The sequence below is a fragment of the Oreochromis aureus genome, linkage group 9 (genome assembly GCF_013358895.1).
Source record: "Oreochromis aureus strain Israel breed Guangdong linkage group 9, ZZ_aureus, whole genome shotgun sequence".
Taxonomy (NCBI): domain Eukaryota; kingdom Metazoa; phylum Chordata; class Actinopteri; order Cichliformes; family Cichlidae; genus Oreochromis; species Oreochromis aureus.
This window is the reverse complement of record NC_052950.1, coordinates 31,841,574-31,863,317: the sequence shown is the minus strand read 5'-3', so window position 1 is coordinate 31,863,317 and position 21,744 is coordinate 31,841,574. Positions and strand designations below refer to the sequence as shown.

General features: G+C 36.5%; 1 protein-coding gene across 1 annotated transcript; it reads right to left on the bottom strand.

Moving 5' to 3' along the window:
* Positions 1–418: 418 nt before the first annotated feature.
* LOC120441934 lies at positions 419–4,158 on the bottom strand. The gene is made up of 5 exons (XM_039617516.1): positions 4,089–4,158; positions 2,451–2,910; positions 1,794–1,862; positions 1,483–1,629; positions 419–678 (listed from the first exon to the last, which is right to left on the bottom strand). Exons 2-5 carry the CDS (start codon positions 2,907–2,909, stop codon positions 460–462), a joined length of 894 nt encoding a protein of 297 aa, XP_039473450.1. The 5' UTR covers position 2,910; positions 4,089–4,158; the 3' UTR covers positions 419–459.
* Between the last annotated feature and the right edge of the window lie 17,586 nt (positions 4,159–21,744).

The following is a 21,744-nucleotide window of genomic DNA, read 5'->3' as shown; positions in this document are numbered from 1 at the left end:
ACCCAGAAACCTAGAGTTAATCATTTTGCCCTTCCACAATTATTTGAATTACAAATTAAAAGAGCAGGAATGTTAAAATCAATAATGAAAAGAATTTGTTGGCTAAAGGTACAAATCAAATATTGTTGATAGACCTGCCCCCTTTATTATCTACAAAATTCAACATTAAGCCTTGATCTGTTCTGTTACTTTTCTTTTTTAAAAAACAACATTTTATAGCCTTCCAGTCTTCTAAAAATTAAAAACAAACACAAATATAAGATTATTATGTAGAATTTTTAATATATAAATACTTAACACTGGAAAATACTAAAACTGTTAACTATAGTACAGAACTTAACAAAATGTCATCAAAAATTATAAATACTCATAGGAAAAAAAATTCATTCTTTTTAAGTTTTAAGTTTAAAATACAACACATTTCTGAACAAAGTGAACAAAGGGACTGTACTGTACAAATTATTCGCACTGATATTTTTGAATATTTACAATTTGCTTTCCCTTTATTTTAACTGTAACTTTGATTGCTGCCTCCTCCAGTTCCTTGTCAAAGGGACTCCACAGCTCACTATGAACATATAGGCTCTTTCCATCCTCCAGCAACACCTCCAGCTGGTTTGGCACGTCTGTTATGGCCACGCCAATGATAAGGATGTCAGCCCTCTCCTCGACTTTTGCCTGTTGAGACAGCATAGGCACACATTTAGCCCTGAAAACTTTAGGGTTTTTTTATCCAACAAGAAAAAAGAAAAGCTGTGGTCATGAAGTGGTTTCATTAAGTCGCCAAGACACATACATACACATTATGTCTTGATGCATGCGCAATTATCCAGGTAAGTAAATTCCAGAATAGTTAATTATGTTCATCTGGATATATCTATATATATATATATATATATATATATATATATATATATATATATATATATATATATATATATAGTGGTGGTAGACAAACAGAAGAAGACGGCCGTAGTGATCGATGTAGCGGTTCGAATGACAGCAATATCAGGAAGAAGGAACACGAGAAGCTGGAGAAATACCAAGGGCTCAGAGAAGAGCTCGAGAGGATGTGGAGGGTGAAGGTAACGGTGGTCCCGTGGTAATCGGAGCACTAGGTGCGGTGACTCCCAAGCTAGGCGAGTGGCTCCAGCAGATCCCGGGAACAACATCGGAGATCTCTGTCCAGAAGAGCGCAGTCCTGGGAACAGCTAAGATACTGCGCAGGACCCTCAAGCTCCCAGGCCTCTGGTAGAGGACCCGAGCTTGAAGGATAAACCGCCCGCAGGGGCGTGCTGGGTGTTTTATATGTATATATATATATATATGTATATATGTATATATGTATATATATACCTATATATATATATATATGTGTGTGTGTGTGTGTGTGTGTGTGTGTGTGTGTGTAAGATGATATATAATATTATGTCAAATTTGAAAACCTAGTTCTAAACATTTGTTTGTTTAGCTTCTTCATACCTCAATCTTTGTCAGTGCCGTGCTTTGCAGCTGTATGCCATAAGAGGACTGACTCCGCTTCAAGTGGGAGAGGCTGATGTGGTCTCCCACGTTGAAGTTGCAAATGGCTGCCTCCCTCCAGAGGCAGACTGTCATCGTAAAGCCATCCTGAAATCACAAACATGACAGAATTAAAGATTTATTAATTAAATAATAATAACTCCAGTAAATAGGGGGGGAAGCCCACAGCCTCATACATTCTGTAACAGCAATGTCAAATTTGTTACATTAGTTTCACTATTTTCAATATAAAACTTAAATTTCAACATTACCTCCTTCAGCTGGATATGTTTAAGGGGAACATAATTTTTCCCCACCTTCACTTGCTTTACAGCAGAAAACTGAAAAGTAAATTGAAATTTAATGTCAGTAATAGTCAGTGTAGTGATCTGTGATTGGTTTTTATTTTTTAAGTCATCTGTTTAGATTATGTTATTGTTAAGTATTCTGCACATGATCTTATCAGAAGCTGTTTTATCTGTATCAGTTATTATGATGCTTTTCATCTACTGTGATTATGAAACAGCTTGTGGAAAATCCTTCTATAAACAGTACATTTTGTAACTTAGTTGCATGTTTTAGCGACAACAACTTCAATGAAAACTTTTCCAGTTTCAGATATACAAATTATATTTGCTATGTTTGTTTCTATCAAGTAGAGACTGTTCGCTAGAATCTAGCAATTCTAGAGTGCATACAATACAAGTGCATGTAGACATGATGCAAATGGATTTTAAATCTGCATAAATAGCAGAAAAGGTTTGAGGAAAATATATATTTTTCTAAATTGTGGTTAATAATAACATAATTAAGTGTCTGCTTGACAGCAAAAACAAAAATGATCATTTTAAGTGTAAATAATACAAGCAGTAATGAGTTATTTAAAAACCTAAAGCTATGTAAATTCTGATGCAACCACAAATACTTACCTCCACCACCTCCCCCTGTGCTGTGATGAGGCCGCACCTGGCTGAACTCATCCTCAGAGGCGTGAGAGGAGCAGGAGGATTGAGGAGTTCATCAGCTTGTTTGTAAAGGTCTTCCTTTACATTCAGTGTGGGAGCCCTAAAAAACTGGGTCTGACTTGTAACATTAATGGAGAAAGGGGGCACTGTGCCCCTGAGTTCATAGCCTCTCATTATAAAAGACCCCCCCTGCTGGACCTTTGAGGCAAATTCCTCGAAAATTGTGACCTTGGTCACACTTTCCCCATCAGTGATAACTATGACTTTGTTTCTTTTTGTTGTAAGAGCTTTAGCGGTCTCATCTTTAAAGTCCCAGCTGATGACCTTCTGCTGGTCACAGGAATTCAAAATTCTGAAATGCAGTGGGGGTGGCCGGAAGTATGGAGTGTCCGGGCGGTTGTTAAGAAGTTTCGTTAATGCCATTCTGGAAAAAAAGCAACACAAAAACATTATGAAGTTAATACATACTGCTATATCCAATGGTCATATAATATGGTAACACCTGTAGCTTTTGTAGATTCAAAGAAAGCTCATAAACACCTTTGTGAGGTACCTGCTTGAAAATGACAGGTATGGCAAGTATTTTTCTGATTTTAAATACAGTGTTGGTTTTAAAATAAAGTTAACAGTTCTCAGACTTCGTTGAATAAATACAAATATTACAGCAGAGATATGTGAAACACACTGAAATCATTGTTCTATTCACAATTCACTCAATTTGGCAGTCTGTGGCTTTGAATGTGTAAACAGCAGAAATGATTAAACTTTATTTAAATGCCTAAAATGTTTGTTGTTTCATTAAATTTGTGCCCCCCCCAAACACATACACACATACACACATACATACACACACATACACACACATAAGCATAATGCACTTGCATATGCTCTGTGGCTATGGGTCTTTCTATTGGTCCCCCTTGTTAATCATTTGAGCCAATAGAATGACAGTAATGTACTCTGCTTTCATGTCAGTCCCACCCTCTGTAACTATGCTGAAAACGACTTTTTTTTTTTTATGAGAAATGGCTCCGAGGGATTGTGGGAGATGAAGTTATTCAGAATATGGTTTCCATTATGAGTTAAGCTCTTTTAGCTTAACTCCTATTGGTTATTCAATTTTTTGTATAGCTTAATTAAGAAAGTGCTAGAAAGTCTTGTTGCCAGGGCAGAGTGCCAGCCTTAAGCAATTTTAGATACTCACAGCTCAAACTTAACATCTTAAAGTTTATAAAACTCTTATAGATCTTGCAGATTTTTCAGATTCTGTAAGATCTTAATATTTTATATAAAAAATTAGGACTGAAATTATTTTTCATTAATACATTTAGATCTTTTTTCAATTAAATACCCATGAAACAAGTTCATCAAACTATGACACCCACATTACTATCAATAGTAAATCTGAATTTATCAATAATGAATTTCTCTTCAACAGAAAAATTAACATAGGAAAAAGAAAAGTCAGGCTAAAAATTTGGGTACTTTGACAGTCTTTATATTGACAGCAAGTTAAATGGCTATATCTTGTGCCTTGTCTTATATTATATTGTATTGTGCATACTATAAAGGCAGTAAAAAAACTCAAAATTCAATACTTACGTTTTATAAAGTTCCTAAGAGCAATAAGAGCCGTCGGGGTCCCTCGAAGTCTCTTCAGAAAGATCAACTTAGGTTCCCGCCGGACTTTAAGATACAACTTGTGATGTAATCTGTTGTCACCCGCCCCGATTGGCTAACTACAATTGTTGTGTTTCGTGATTGGACTACCTTGTGTTGGTTTTGTGCTCGGTTCACTAGGTTTTTTTTTTTTTTGTTATTGTTTTTTGGGTGAACTCCTCTAATTTTAATTATGGAATTATCATTACTGTTTTATACGTCTCAAACGTAAAATTTGAGACTTATAATATCAGTTATAGGGCTTTGGAGATTACGTCACGCCGCAATGCATTGTGGGAGCGCAGCATCATTTTAGCAGGCCACGAATAAAAAAAAAACATACTGTAATGGACGGAAGATTGCTAGGAACCATGCTTAAAGGCAACTCAAAAGAAAAAGGACTTTATAGAGTACGATTGCGTCCGGATGCAAAGAGACGGTACTTGCAAAAAAATAGCGTGTATTGGAAATGGATGAAATTACGGCAGTGGAGAAGAAACACTGAAGACCAACGCTATTGACTTAGCCTGATACGTTTTCGTACCTGTGGAGTCAGCGCATACACATCGAACCAGTTTTGCATTATAAATGTCTGGAAGGACACATCCAATTCACCAATGGTTGGGTACAAGATTTGGCTATTTTTAAGACTCCATGTTGTGAATACGCTGTCATTCAAACAAAGGTAAGTCAGCTCGAGTACTGCCAGTAAAATGCGTTTGATTTTCCCCCAAACATTCAGATCAGTGCAAGCATAAATTCGTCCATGAGGGGAAATTCAAGTGAGAACAAGTGGAGGCTCTGTTAGATGGATAACATAGTGAGTTCAGTGCATTGATGTGACATTGTCCTGAAGGATCTTGTCATTCTCTATGGTTAAAGAAATTGCACTAATGAATTCATATTTATTATAAATAATCCTATATACACGTCTTGCTTCTGTGTTTGTGTGCTGTGTAACTAAAATACATCTTTAGTTTTATACATTGATCAGACCTGCAGTCATTGATCCTTACTTAAAGTTGAACTTCATGCTTTATCCCTCTTGAAAGGGATTGCATCCTTGCATACATACTTTAGGTTCATTTTCTGCTGGCAGATAAAAAAAAACGGGCAGATTTAAACTATAACATGCAGCGTTCTATAGTTGTGTAGTTGCATCATTATGAAATGGAGAAATTCAAGCACATAAAAGCTTGTTAGCATTGTTGGAGTTTTGGCTAGGTGAGTTTAAAGACTCTTTAAAATCTGTCGGGATTTTGCCCAGACAGACAGTTTTCAATTCATATAACCATTTAATTCAACAACTTTATGAAGATATATGTCAAAGTTAGTATGACTTTAAATGTATCATAAACAGCGTTGATGTGAAGAAAATCTTCCAAACAAGTATAACTACAACTCCCAGAATGCACCGGATGAGGGAGCGAGCAAGGTGTGCTGGTCTGGCCAGCTTACCCATGGGTGCAGTAACAGTGAGAGAGTTTACACCAGATGAGTTTTTGCAAGCATGCAAAAAAACAATAATATCATGGTTTGTTTTGGATAAAATTTTAATTCTATAGAGACACAGCAGAGATTCGGTATGAAGGGTTTTATGAGTTTATAGTGAGCCATCTCAATTGCCCCTCGGGGATAAAGAAAGTTTTCTGAATCTTAATCTGGTGAGCAGCGAAACAGCAATGACACGTATGCTGCACCGATGGTATTTGCAGTCCAGTTACATTTGTAAGAGAAGCTGCAGGTGAAATAACACGTTTTCAGTGAATCACTTTCATGTTGCCTGAAAACAGAACAGACGAAAGAGCTCACTTCCATTGTCTGGAGTCTGGTGACTCCATGTCTATGTTTTGTCATTGTTAATATTCTTTGATTTAATTAGTTTCATGGATACTGGTTATGTTTGCAGTGTTTATGTGTTCTCTGTGCATCCCTTGTATTGTGTCTAGTGTTGTTGGTTCTATGATCATGTTTCCTGTTTTACTTTGGAGAGTTGTGCACCCTGTGCTTCAGTGTAATCTGTTCTGCTTCCTGCCTGTCTCCTCTCATCTGTTCAGTGTCAGCTGTGTCTCCCTCCTGTGTGCCATTTCCTCGTTTCCCTCTGTGTGTATATATAGTTTGTGTTCACCTCTTTTCCTCTCTTGTTTGGGCCTCTTAGATCAGACTGATGAGTATTTGAAATATCTGCACATCTTGATTGTGGTATATTTTATTGTAGTTTCAACACTGATTAATAATCAGTTGTCATAAATGAAGCAAACCTTTCAGTTATCCATGCTAATAAGCAATGATAATAGTAAGGCTTGTTGTGACTTGTTTTGTTTGGTAGAGGCATCTTTACATATACTATACACACACACACACACACACACACACACACACACACACATACATAAACATAATGCACTTGCATAGGTTTATGCAAGTGGGCTGGGCTGGGTGTTCAGTTCTCACCTGTTCCTATTCAAGGACAGGCATTAAGCCTCTTGGGGGAGAAAAGTATAGCACTCAGTGATTATGACAGGTCCTATTATTGACACTTTCTCACAACCCATGCCATTTTTTTCCCTCAAGCCTAAAGCTTACCATATTGTTTTTATTAAACTGGCAGAAATTTGTTTTCTTATAAATCATACACAAAATTCCACATTTAAAATTGACATCATTTTGACACTTGAAGTAAATTTATTTTCAGAAATTCCAGAAACCTTTGATACTTAGGTAAATTTATTATCAGTTACTTGTATTTAGTGCTATTTATTGAAATTAGTTATACTTTTATCACAGTAACATTTTAATAAAGACCTTCCGATCATGGGGCAACCACTCTACCTACTGAGCTGTCCCTGCCCTTCTTGTTACCTGGTGGATATCACAGGCTCTGCCTCTGATTAAGTGTCTAGCCATTGTCAGTGTGTGTAAGACTTCCTCTTTATGCTTTAGTGCAGACAGAGCTTCGGTAACCTGTTGTCCTTATTTCTGATTGGTGTTGGTGTGTAACTGGCAATGTGTTGTCTTAGCACACAGTTGCTTTGCTCTCCCAAACAGCACATTAATTGGAACTAAAGGTGCAGATTGACTCTTCACACCTGCACCGAGACAGAGCAACAGTGACACAAACCCAAACAGCACTAAGTGCTGAGATTCATATTCAGGACTGACCCTTTAATGTTCTTTTATAACCTGCTATAAATAATGTTATATGCTTTTTTGATATGTTTTTTTATTGCTTTTTTGCAGGGGTTGGAACCTGGGCTAGTTATTAAAATGGTCATCACCAGACCAAGGCTCAATCAAGTCATGGAAGAAGGAATCAGGTGAGATAGTAAGCTGCTGTTATATACAGGGGTGCACATAAGTGGTCTCCAGATGCGCATTTGCTGTCAAAATAAAGGACGCGCACCAGATAAGAAGTTGGAACTCGCGTTGCAACTATCATTATTGCACAGATGACTTTCACAGTGCCTCGTTTTACTGTCATATTATTGTGCAAGGTCTTTTACAGAAATACACTGTACAAGGACTTGGCTGGTGACCCACTTCACATCTCCTTGCTAAACACTGGAGAATCATGCAAAGATTTTGATGTAACAGACTGACCTCTAACAGCAACGATGGGCATCAGTGATGAGAAGACCCGTGTTGAGACGGCGTCGGTGAGTGTGCTCTCTTACCAGCAGCCCAAATTACCCACAAAATCTGTAAACATTTACCAAGATCCTCCTCTTTACCCACCACTACCACAGAGTGTGTGCATGTCTGCAGTGAGGAAAAACTCTTCCACCTTGAAAAGCTTAATGGTCACAGAGGACATGGCAAATAAGATTGAGACAGCAACAGGAGAACCAGGACCAGGAGTGGCATCAGCTCCATAGGCCAAGGATCACATCTTCATGTTTCAGAGGTTTGTTATTTGAGGGATGAAACTGTGCAGAGAGAATCCTGAAAAGAATGAGACAGACTGCAGACGTGAGCACAGGGACAGACGTAGAGTTTAACGGAGTTGGAGAAAACTGCAAATTGAAAAACTATAACTACAGGCTTCATGGCCTCGTTGTCCACTCTGACGCTCCCTAGCTTGGTGCCTCACCAGATAGGCTGATCTTTGATCCTTCTGCACAGCCACCATTTGGAATGGTTGAGATAAAGTGGCCTTATGTGAGTAATTATGTTCACTCCAGATACCTTCAACTGCAGCATGGTACTCTGTCTCTCTGTAAAAGTCACTTGTACCGACTATGTTGACACAAAGTTAACAACAGCATCAGAGAGCGCATGGACTGGTGTTACTTTCATGTTCACATGCTGACGCACTTCTCTCTTAAAAAGAATTTGATTTCTACTGTGTGGTCTTAAAAAGTAACAGGTTATTTAAAGATGCCAAGTTAAATGTTCAGTATATTGGTCACTCTATTAGATGAGCAATCTGTGCAAGTGAACTGTGCAACTTCACTGACAGTGAAATTCTTAGCCAAGGTTTTGTTTTGATAATACTTAGGAAGGAGACGTTTGCACTGCAAGTGAATAGTCTGTGGTGATAAAGCATTTTGTCCCAGTATTCAGACGTGGGTGTCAGAACACTGGAAACAAATTGGAATCATGGTTCCAATCATCTCAGGAGAAATGCATATCCCAATTACATTGAGTAAGGTGGATCAATTTCATGATGTGTTGTTTGTGCTAAATTTTTGTATTTCTGCTTAAGTTATTACCTTTCTGGTAAATTATATTATTTCTGCTACTATGTTATACTATTACACCATTGTATACAGTATATAAGCTATTCTGTTAAATCATTTCTTCCAAGTTGTTATGTTTGTGCTAAATGTTAACATTACAGCTGACAATACTTCTGGTATATATCATACTATTTATACTATTATAAATAGTATAATATACCAGTATAATATATTATATATATATATATATTATACTATTATACTATTTCTGCAAAGTTACAATATTTCTGACAAGTTGCATTTCCGCTAAGTTTTTACATTTTTGCTAAGTTGTTATGCTTTTGCAAAATGATTAAAAGTTCAACTACTTTTCGAATAATGACTTCAGCTTCTTTAGCTGTTTTCAGCTGTTGTTATTATGCTATATTGTAGTATTTCTGCTAAATCATAGTATTTCTACTATATAATATTTTTTCTTTCTAAATACAGCGTTTCTGCTATATAATTGTATTTCTGCTATGTTATAATATTTGTGCTAAACCAGAGTATTTGTGCTGAAACATAGTATTTCTGCCAAATGATAGTATTTCTGTCAAATTATAGTATTTATTCTAAAACATAGTATTAATTTAAAATTACAATATTCATAGTTCATCACAGTGTCTCTGGTAAATCACAGTATTTCTGCTATGTTGTACTATTTTTCTAAATCATAGTGTTTCTGTAATGTTTAAGTATTTTTGGCTAAATATATTCTTTCTGTTATCTTATACTATTTCTCCTAAATTCTTGTATTTTTGAGAAGTTATCGTGTTTCTGGTAAGTTACAATATTTCTGCTAAGTTCTGCTATGCTATTGTATTTCTGCCAAGTATTATGTTTCCTCTAAGATATTGCAGTTCTGCTAAGTTATTACATTTTAGCAAAGTTCCTTTGCTTCTGCAAAGTTTTTACAATTTCTGCAACTTTTCAGCTTTTTCAGCTAGTTTTTGCATACAGCTTCAGCATTAAAGCATCCACACAGCATTTTCGCAGGAAATGCAAATTTTTCTAGTTATTATTAGTGTGAATGCTTGTAAAAGCATTCACAGTATTGTTGTTGTAATCTTTATTATTATTATATATTCCGTACGTTTTTTGGCATCTATCTCCTTCAAAACCGTTCAACTTAGAAAAACCATTCAAACACCGTTAGATTCCTCTTCTTTTGGACATGACTGCTTCTACTTTTCTCATTTATAACATTTATATTTTTAAATTATTCAACTTTTTTCAACAAAATTTCCCATGTATTTCAATGGGAGACCCTTCAAATCCTCATTCAACTTACTCATTTTCAAACTGTATCTACTTTAACATACGTTGACATAGAGCCACCATTCAAACTTTAAAAACGAAGACAAGACATTCAACTATTCAACTTGTATTTATCTTTTCAATATGTATTATCCTTTTTCTTCAGTTCCAGTTTAAGTTTCATGATGATTTTTCAGCCGTTTCAGAGTTTATAATGGGTGTGTATGGGACGGAATGTTGGGGCTAGAGTGAGAAGGCTCAACTGCCAGAGTGAGAGGAGCGAAAAAATTAATCTGAAAATCTTTTTAAAACTGCTGCTGTGTCCGCAGCGTTTGCTCTGAGGTATGATTTTACCCTCAAAACGTAGCCATCGCTGTCCTCTTTCATCCAATGTGTTTACTATTGTACTAGGTGTTATGGTTCTTTCATAAATGTCACCAAAGCACAGCCTCCTCCCTCCAACTCCTCCATAGACTCTAATGTTAAAATGGCTCAGAAGGTTCGTTTGAAAATCAGAAGAGCATGGTGTTTTTACACTGTCACCACGTCCATATAATAAACTCCACAGGCATGAAAACTGAGAATTAGGTAGACTGGACATTGCTGCCGCTCACGGTGAAAGAATTTCGTCAATAGGACCTGTACTTTTCATTTGGGAGCAATTTGTTTCGACCTGACTTTTCTGTTCATTTTAAGCAGCAAAAGTGAGGTGCATGTCTGTGTGCGTGTGTACTGAGCCATTGGGTGCAGTTACTATAGCAACCAGGCTCACACCTGCCTGCCTAACGAGCTCTGTCTCTCACTGTGCCAAGATTCATCTTAAACACTTCTCTTTCAACTGCTGCTGTGTCCACAGTGTTTGCTCTACAGCCATCATTTTACCCTCAAAACGAAGCCATCGTTCTTCTCTTTCCAACAGCATGTCTTTCAAAGCTCAGAGATGTAAACCTTTAAAAGTGTGTGGTTCCAAGTGGAGGGATTCACTTTAGTCATTCAGTGATTCAAAGAATATGAACTTTTAATATTCATTCAGATGTTTTCTGACTCTAAATTTTCTGTTCTCATTTCTTAGGTTTTCCAAATTTTAATTTAAAAACTTTTCAGCTATTTTCCAACTTCTTCTGTGTGAACATCAGCTTTCAAAAGTTCTGCACTTTTGTTTTCAGGTTAAAAACTCTGTATTTTCCAGCTCATTCAACATTTTAATTTTTAACTTAAAATTCAGCAATTAATTCATTTCAGTGCATACATTCAGATTCAAGCATTCACACTGCAGTTTCTTCAGAAAATGCACTTTCTAGTTATATTTTATTATAGATTCCGTACGTTTTTTGTACTCTATCTCCTTCAAAACCGTTCAACTTAGAAAAACCATTCAAACACCGTTAGATTCCTCTTCTTTTGGACATGACTGCTTCTACTTTTCTCATTTATAACATTTATATTTTTAAAATTATTCAACTTTTTTCAACAAAATTTCCCATGTATTTCAATGGGGAGACCCTTCAAATCCTCATTCAACTTACTCATTTTCAAACTGTATCTACTTCAACATACGTTGACATAGAGCTACCATTCAAACTTTAAAACGAAGACAAGACATTCAACTATTCAACTTGTATTTATCTTTGCAATATCTGTTATACTTTTCTTCAGTTCCAGTTTAAGTTTCATGATGTTTTTCAGCCGTTTCAGAGTTTATAATGGGTGTGTATGGGACGGAATGTTGGGGCTAGAGTGAGACAGCTGAACTGCTAGAGTGAGAGGAGCGAAAAAATTAATCTTAAAATCTTTTTAAAACTGCTGCTGTGTCCGCAGCGTTTGCTCTACAGGTATGATTTTACCCTCAAAACGTAGCCATCGCTGTCCTCTTTCATCCAATGTGTTTACTATTGTACTAGGTGTTATGGTTCTTTCATAAATGTCACCAATGCACAGCCTCCTCCTCCAACTCCTCCATAGACTCTAATGTTAAAATGGCTCAGAAGGTTCGTTTGAAAATCAGAAGAGCATGGTGTTTTACACTGTCACCACGTCCATATAATAAACTCCACAGGCATGAAAACTGAGAATTAGGTAGACTGGACATTGCTGCCGCTCACGGTGAAGGAATTTCGTCAATAGGACCTGTACTTTTCATTTGGGAAGGATTTGTTTGGGGCTGACGTTTCTGTTCATTTTAAGCAGCAAAAGTGAGGTGCATGTCTGTGTGCGTGTGTATGGAGCCCCTGGCTCAGTCACTATAGCAACCAGGCTCACACCTGCCTGCCTAACGAGCTCTCTCTCACTCTGCCAAGATTCATCTTGAACACTTCTCTTTCAACAGCTGCTGTGTCCACAGTATTTGCCCTACAGACATCATTTTACCCTCAAAATGAAGCCATCGTTCTTCTCTTTCCAACAGCGTGTCTTTCAAAGCTCAGAGATGTAAACCTTTAAAACTGTGTGGATCCAAGTGGAGTGATCATATTTTAGTCATTCAGTGATTCAAAGAATATGAACTTTTAATATTCATTCCATCAGATGTTTTCTGACTCTAAATAGTCTTTTCTCATTTTTAGGTTTTTCTAATTTACATTTAAAACATTTTTAGCTATTTTCCAACTTCTTCTCTGTGCTTGTCAGCTTTTAGCAGTTCAGCACTTTTGTTTTCAGGTGAAAATTTCTGTATTTTTCATCTCATTCAACATTTTTAACTTAAAATTCAGCAATTAATTCTTTTCAGTGCATATATTCAGATTCAAGCATTCACACTGCAGTTTCTTCAGAAAATGCACTTTCTAGTTATATTTTATTATAGATTCCGTACGTTTTTTGTATTCTATCTCCTTCAAAACCGTTCAACTTAGAAAAACCATTCAAACACCATTAGATTCCTCTTCATTAGGACATGACTGCTTCTATTTTTCTCATTTATAACATTTATATTTTTAATTTTATTCAACTTTTTTCAACAAAAATTTCCCATGTATTTCAATGGAGAGACCCTTCAAATTCTCATTCAACTCACTCCTCTTTAAACTGTATCTACTTCAACATACGTTGACATAGAGCTACCATTCAAACTTTAAAACGAAGACAAGACATTCAACTATTCAACTTGTATTTATCTTTGCAATATCTGTTATACTTTTTCTTCAGTTCCAGTTTAAGTTTCATGATGTTTTTTCAGCCGTTTCAGAGTTTATAATGGGTGTGTATGGGACGGAATGTTGGGGCTAGAGTGAGACAGCTGAACTGCTAGAGTGAGAGGAGCGACAAAATTAATCTTAAAATCTTTTTTAAAACTGCTGCTGTGTCCACAGCGTTTGATCTACAGGTATGATTTTACCCTCAAAACGTAGCCATCGCTGTCCTCTTTCATCCAATGTGTTTACTATTGTGCTAGGTGTTATGGTTCTTTCATAAATGTCACCAACACTTTACGGCTTCAGCAGCTGCACACACAGATCGCACACAATGAGCTATCATCCCAATGGATGTTGGAATTATTGAAATTCCAAGTTTCACCATCATATCGCTCATCATGTTAGCATGTTGCTCTTCCTAAACAGCCTCAGAGTTGCAAACTCTCAGTACTATTTCACGACACTTCCGGTTCATGGAATGGCGGAGGCCGGTTGTGGAAAAGACACTGGATTGAACTGCTAGCTTTCTACAGCTTTCTACAGTCGCTGCTTATCAACGGGCAATGACTTTTGTAACTTTTGTAACTTCTAAAACGGCAAACAGGACTTTGGTTAAGAAGAGGACAACCAACATCCTACTAGTTCTATCGATCGAAGTGTTTCGGGCTGCGCTCCCTAACCGGGAGATAGCTAGCAAGTTGTACGAATTAACTACCAGCAACTGCTAGCTCGCCAGTTAAATAAAAAAGGACCCCTGGACTGGAAAGGCTGGTTACCCAGTATGCCACCCAAGAAAGGCCCAACACCAGAGGAGGTCGAGGACATAAAAACCTCCCTCGGGCGCTGTGTGGAGATGTGGCCGCAGTCAGGGCGCAGCAGGAGCTGCTTCTGGGGCTTCTGGAGGAGGTAAAACAGCTACGCCTCAAAATGCCCAGAAGGATAGACGAATCATGGATCTCGGCGGCGGGTGGATGAGCTGGAGCAGTACACCCGCATGAACGACGTGGTCATCAGCGGTATTAAAATCAAGCCGCGCTTTCAGTCTGCGCGCGCGCGGTGGCCGAGCGTCGGGGAGCCAAGCGATGAGGAGAACCGCTCGGTGGAGCAACAGGTGGCGTCCTTCCTCCAAAGCAAAGGGATAGAGATGGACTTGGAGCATGTAGAAGCATGTCACCCACTGCCCAGGAGGAGCGACAGACCGCCGGCCGTCATTATGAGATTCGTCAATCGGAAAAACAAGGTCGCACTGCTGAAACAAGGACGCAAACTGAAAACACGGACGTTTTCATTAATGAGCATCTGACACGAAAAAACGCAGACATCGCGAGGAAGGCAAGGCAACTGAAGAAGAACGGTAAAATACAACATACATGGGTAACAAACTGCAAGATTTTCATCAAGCTAAACGGGACACCAGAAGACGCAAAAAAGTACTGATAGTGAGGAACATGGAGGACCTGGACAAGTACAACTGACACTAATGTATCGAGGTAATATATAACTCTAATGACAATCAAAAATGATAAATACACCAACATCTCTAATTACACCAGGAAATGACATGGACACGTTGAAATCAATTCTCCAACAGAAAGTAATTGATCTAGATTGTGAATATAAGGAGCATAATATAATAGACCCAGAAATAGATTCTGAAAGTAATTTTCTCTCTTCTTTTGTTAAAAATTGTAATTATTTAACACAGGAACAATATGAAAAAAAAATCAACCTAGACGGGAAGCTCTCATTAATTCACTTTAACAGCAGAAGTATGTACTCTAATTTTGATTTCATTAAGGATTACTTGCAACAATTTTCTCGCCCCTTTAGTGTTATAGCCATCACTGAAACTTGGTTTAATGTCGATAAAGGAATAGATTTCTGTTTGAATGGATATGATTTAAAATACATGAATAGATTAAATAAGGTGGGTGGCGGGGTTGCTATATATGTTCATAACTCTATAAAATATAATGTTGTAACAACTATGTCTATGGCTATTGATGGAATTTTGGAATGTTTGACTATTGAGATCATGAATGAAAAAAAGAGAAATGTTATAATAAGTTGTATATATCGGACACCCAGTTCAAGTATTGACATGTTTAATGAATGGATAGAAAAAGTGTTTTCTTGGTGAACCAAAATTACTATTCATCTGTGGGGATTTCAATATTGATTTGCTAAACCCAACAAGGATAAAAGCCATTGATGACTTTTCTGACACGATGTATAGCTTATCACTATATCCAACAATAACAAAGCCAAGCAGAATAACATCACATAGCGCCACTATTATTGACAACATTTTTACTAATGTCATGGATTTCCAAATTAATAGTGGCCTGCTTGTCTGTGACATAACTGACCACTTACCAGTTTTTACTTTGTATGACTGTGATTTAAAAAAATAATAGATACCAAGATTACGATAGCAAAGCGAACAATAAATGAAGAAGCAATTCATGCCTTCAATTTCGATTTAAGCGCAACAAGATTGGAGTTCGGTGTATGAAGAGTCAGAGGTGGACAAGGCTTATGAAAATTTCCTAGATATTTACACTATGTTGTACAATAAACATTGTCCTGTAAACGAATACAGGACAAAGAAAAAAAAGATAAAAAGTCCTTGGCTCACAAAAGGAATTATCAATGCTTGCAAAAAGAAAAACAATCTGTATAAACAGTTCATCAAAGTAAAAACAAAAGAAGTGGAACAAAGATATAAAGCATATAGAAATAAATTGTCTGATATTATAAGAACGAGTAAACAACTTTATTATAGAAGAAGATTATATGATAATAAAAACAATATAAAAGGAACTTGGGATGTGTTAAATAACTTAATTAAACAAGGATCTTCTGGAACATCATATCCTGAATATTTCATTGATGCAAATGGTGTAAATTACAACATGAGTAACATTGTTGATGGGTTCAATAAATTTTTATATAAATGTTGGCCCTGAACTAGCAGCGGACATCCCGTGTCAAAAAAAATGAAAATATCAGTAATATAAAACCAAATCCCTTTTCACTGTTCCTTTCAGCTACAAATGAGCAAGAAGTAATAAATATCACATTAAAATGTAAAAGTAAGTCTTCAATGGATTATCATGACATAAATATGTCTGTAGTTAAACAGGTTATTCTGAACATTGCTAGTCCCTTAACATATATCTGTAATTTATCATTTCAGTCTGGTTGTTTTCCGAAAAAAATGAAAATTGCAAAAGTAATACCACTATACAAAAGTAATGACAAACACAGTTTTACCAATTACAGGCCTATTTCACTACTGCCTCAATTCTCAAAAATTTTAGAAAAACTTTTTAATTCAAGATTAGAAAAATTCCTTGAAAAACATAAAATAATAAATGTTGGTCAGTATGGTTTCAGAACGCAAAGAACCACTTCAATGGCGATAATTGAGGCAGTAGAAGAAATTACCAATGCACTGGATAAAAATAAATATGCAGTCGGTATTTTTGTTGATCTCAAAAAGGCCTTCGACACAATCAATCACTCAATTTTATTGGATAAATTGGAAAGATATGGTGTTCGAGGAAAGCTGGAAACTGGTTAAAAGTTACCTAACGGGTCGGGAACAATATGTTAGTATAGGGCATTACCATTCAGAGAAACTTGGTATTACATGTGGTGTTCCCCAAGGGTCAGTGTTGGGACCAAAACTTTTCAATGTTTACATAAATGATATTTTTGATGTTTCTCAAGTACTTAAACTCATACTGTTCGCAGATGATACTAACATATTTTTCAGTAGCGATGATTATACCGATCTTGTAATGACCGTAAACAGGGAGCTAAAATTAATTAAAAAATGGATGGATATAAATAAATTATCATTAAATATAAATAAAACTAAGGCAATGTTTTTGGTAATTTAAAATATAATATAGAATTACCAATTACTATAGAAGGTGTACCCATTGATAATGTGAGTGAAAACAAATTTTTGGGAGTCATAATTGATAACAAAATTTCATGGAAACCCCACGTCAGACACATAAAAACCAAAATTTCCAGAAGCCTCGCAGTTTTGAATAAAGTGAAACCATACCTTGATAAAGATGCACTTCGTACTCTGTACTGTACTCTGGTTCTTCCATATTTTACATATTGTGTGGAAGTGTGGGGAAACACATATAAAAACACAACTAATCCATTAGTCATAGTACAGAAACGAGCACTGCGTATTATTCACAAGGCTGGTTATCTAGATCATACTCACAAACTCTTTCTTCAGGCAAAGTTACTTAAATTCCAGGATCTGGTTAATTACAATACATCCATAATCTTATACAAAGCCTTTAATAAACTTCTACCTGCAAATTTACAATCTATATTTGAAATTCGAGAAAGGGCTTATAATGTGAGAGGCTTTGGACAATTCAAATTACCCAGAACTCGAACAACCCGTAAAGGTTTTTGTGTGTCTGTATGTGGTGTGAAAATCTGGAACAGTCTGAGTTTACAACTGAAACAATGCAAAAATATTCATAGATTTAAATTTCTCTACAAACAGTTGGTCTGGTCACAGTATAATCAATGATGGTGTTAGTGTGCTCTGAAATGTCTGTTCTCTTACCATTGCTGGTATGGATTCAAGGGGAAAAAAAAAAAAAAAAAAAAAAAAGTGTGTGTGTGTATGTATATATATGTACATGTGTGTGTAGATATATATGTATGTATGTATACTGTATGTGTGTTTGTTACTTGTAATTATTATTGCCTGTTACCTGTGGTAACGCAATTTATAATTAATATATTCTGTATTCAGTTATGAAGGTTCTATTTGTTTTGCTTGGGCGTAGCTGCGGAAGTTTATTGTTTCTGTTGATAAGTGAATATAGGGGTGGGATTTAATAAGTTTTCTTCATCCCACTCCTTTTCAGGTACATTTTGTTGTTTGTTTTGTTTTTGTGCACTTTATGTTCAACTTTATTGTTGTGCCTGAAATGAACAAATTAAAAAAAAAAAAAAAAAAAAAAAAAAAAAGCACAGCCTCCTCCCTCCAACTCCTCCATAGACTCCAATGTTAAAATGGCTCTGAAAGTTCCTTTGAAAATCAGAAGAGCATGGTGTCTTTACACTGTCACCACGTCCATATAATAAACTCCACAGGCATGAAAACTGAGAATTAGGTAGACTGGACATTGCTGTCGCTCACGGTGAAAGAATTTCGTCAATAGGACCTGTACTTTTCATTTGGGAGCGATTTGTTTTGACCTGACTTTTCTGTTCATTTTAAGCAGCAAAAGTGAGGTGCATGTCTGTCTTGGCGTGTGTATGGAGCCAGTGGGTGCAGTCACTATAGCAACCAGGCTCACACCTGCCTGCCTAACGAGCTCTGTCTCTCACTGTGCCAAGATTCATCTTAAACACTTCTCTTTCAACTGCTGCTGTGTCCACAGTGTTTGGTCTACAGCCATCATTTTACCCTCAAAATGTCGCCATCGTTGTTCTCTTTCCAACACTGTGTCTTTCAAAGCTCAGAGATGTAAAGTTTTTACACTGTGTGGATCCAAGTGGAGGGATCACATTTTAGTCATTCAGTCATTCAAAGAATATGAACTTTTAATATTCATTCAGATGTTTTCTGACTCTAAATTTTCTTTTCTCATTACTTATTTTTTTCTAATTTACATTTAAAACATTTTCAGCTATTTTCCTGCTTCTTCTGTGTGAACATAAGCTTTCAAAAGTTCTGCACTTTTGTTTTCAGGTTAAAAACTCTGTATTCTCCACCTCATTCAACATTTTTGGCTTAATATTCAGCAATTAATTCATTTCAGTGCATACATTCAGATTCAAGCATTCACACTGCAGTTTCTTCAGAAAATGCACTTTCTAGTTAGTGTGAATGCTTGTAAAAGCATTCACAGTATTGTTCTTCTAATCTTTATTAGTGTGAATGCTTGTAAAAGCATTCACAGTATTGTTGTTGTAATCTTTATTATTATTATTATTATTATCTATTCCGTACGTTTTTTGTAGTCCTACTACTTCAAAACCGTTCAACTTAGAAAAACCATTCAAACACCGTTAGATTCCTCTTCTTTTAGACATGACTGCTTCTATTTTTCTCATTTTTAACATTTATATTTTTAATTTTATTCAACTTTTTTCAACAAAAATTTCCCATGTATTTCAATGGGGAGACCCTTCAAATCCTCATTCAACTTACTCATTTTTAAACTCCTACTACTTCAACATACGTTGACATAGATCCACCATTCAAACTTTAAAACGAAGACAAGACATTCAACTATTCAACTTGTATTTATCTTTTCAATATCTGTTATACTTTTTCTTCAGTTCCAGTTTAAGTTTCATGATGATTTTTCACCCGTTTCAGAGTTTATAATGGGTGTGTATGGGACGGAATGTTGGAGGTTAGAGTGAGAGCTTCAACTGCCAGAGTGAGAGGAGCGAAAAAATTAATCTTAAAAGATTTTTTAAAACTGCTGCTGTGTCCGCAGCGTTTGCTCTACTGGTCTGATTTTACCCTCAAAACGTAGCCATCGCTGTCCTCTTTCACCCAATGTGTTTACTATTGTACTAGGTGTTATGGTTCTTTCATAAATGTCACCAAAGCACAGCCTCCTCCCTCCAACTCCTCCATAGACTCTAATGTTAAAATGGGTCAGAAGGTTCGTTTGAAAATCAGAAGAGCATGGTGTTTTTACACTGTCACCACGTCCATATAATAAACTCCACAGGCATGAAAACTGAGAATTAGGTAGACTGGACATTGCTGCCGCTCACGGTGAAAGAATTTTGTCAATAGGACCTGTACTTTTCATTTGGGAAGGATTTGTTTGGGGCTGACGTTTCTGTTCATTTTAAGCAGCAAAAGTGAGGTGCATGTCTGTGTGCGTGTGTATGGAGCCCCTGGCTCAGTCACTATAGCAACCAGGCTCACACCTGCCTGCCTAACGAGCTCTCTCTCACTCTGCTAAGATTCATCTTAAACACTTCTCTTTCAACAGCTGCTGTGTCCACAGTGTTTGCTCTACAGCCATCATTTTACCCTCAAAACGAAGCCATCGTTCTTCTCTTTCCAACAGCGTGTCTTTCAAAGCTCAGAGATGTAAACCTTTAAAACTGTGTGGATCCAAGTGGAGGGATGAGATTTTAGTCATTCAGTGATTCAAAGAATATGAACTTTTAATATTCATTCAGATGTTTTCTGACTCTAAATAGTCTTTTCTCATTACTCAGGTTTTTCTAATTTACATTTAAAACATTTTCAGCTATTTTCCAACTTCTTCTCTGTGCTTGTCAGCTTTTAGCAGTTCAGCACTTTTGTTTTCAGGTGCAAATTTCTGTATTTTTCATATCATTCAACATTTTTAACTTAAAATTCAGCAATTAATTCATTTCAGTGCATATATTCAGATTCAAGCATTCACACTGCAGTTTCTTCAGAAAATGCACTTTCTAGTTAGTGTGAATGCTTGTAAAAGCATTCACAGTATTGTTCTTCTAATCTTTATTATTATTATATTTTATTCTTCCGTACGTTTTTTGTAGTCCTACTCCTTCAAAACCGTTCAACTTAGAAAAACCATTCAAACACCGTTAGATTCCTCTTCTTTTGGACATGACTGCTTCTATTTTTCTCATTTTTAACATTTATATTTTTAATTTTATTCAACTTTTTTCAACAAAAATTTCCCATGTATTTCAATGGGGAGACCCTTCAAATCCTCATTCAACTTACTCATTTTCAAACTGTATCTACTTCAACATACGTTGACATAGAGCCACCATTCAAACTTTAAAACGAAGACAAGACATTCAACTATTCAACTTGTATTTATCTTTTCAATATCTGTTATACTTTTCTTCAGTTCCAGTTTAAGTTTCATGATGTTTTTTCAGCCGTTTCAGAGTTTATAATGGGTGTGTATGGGACGGAATGTTGGGGCTAGAGTGAGACAGCTGAACTGCTAGAGTGAGAGGAGCAAAAAAATTTAATCTGAAAATCTTTTTAAAACTGCTGCTGTGTCCACGGTGTTTGCTCTACAGGTATGATTTTACCCTCAAAACGTAGCCATCGCTGTCCTCTTTCATCCAATGTGTTTACTATTGTACTAGGTGTTATGGTTCTTTCATAAATGTCACCAAAGCACAGCCTCCTCCCTCCAACTCCTCCATAGACTCTAATGTTAAAATGGCTCAGAAGGTTCGTTTGAAAATCAGAAGAGCATGGTGTTTTTACACTGTCACCACGTCCATATAATAAACTCCACAGGCATGAAAACTGAGAATTAGGTAGACTAGACATTGCTGTCGCTCACGGTGAAAGAATTTCTTCAATACGACTTGTACTTTTCATTTGGGAGCGATTTGTTTCGGCCTGACTTTTCTGTTCATTTTAAGCAGCTAAAGTGAGGTGCATGTCTGTGCGTGTGTATGGAGCCATTGGGTGCAGTCACTATAGCAACCAGGCTCACACCTGCCTGCCTA

Coding starts and splice junctions, on each gene's coding strand:
- LOC120441934 (XM_039617516.1), bottom strand. CDS start 2,909: ATGGCATTAACGAAACTTCTTAACAACCGCCCGGACACTCCATACTTC. Junction 1,863..2,450: donor CACAGGGGGAGGTGGTGGAG/GTAAGTATTTGT, acceptor TTTACTTTTCAG/TTTTCTGCTGTAAAGCAAGT. Junction 1,630..1,793: donor AACATATCCAGCTGAAGGAG/GTAATGTTGAAA, acceptor TTGTGATTTCAG/GATGGCTTTACGATGACAGT.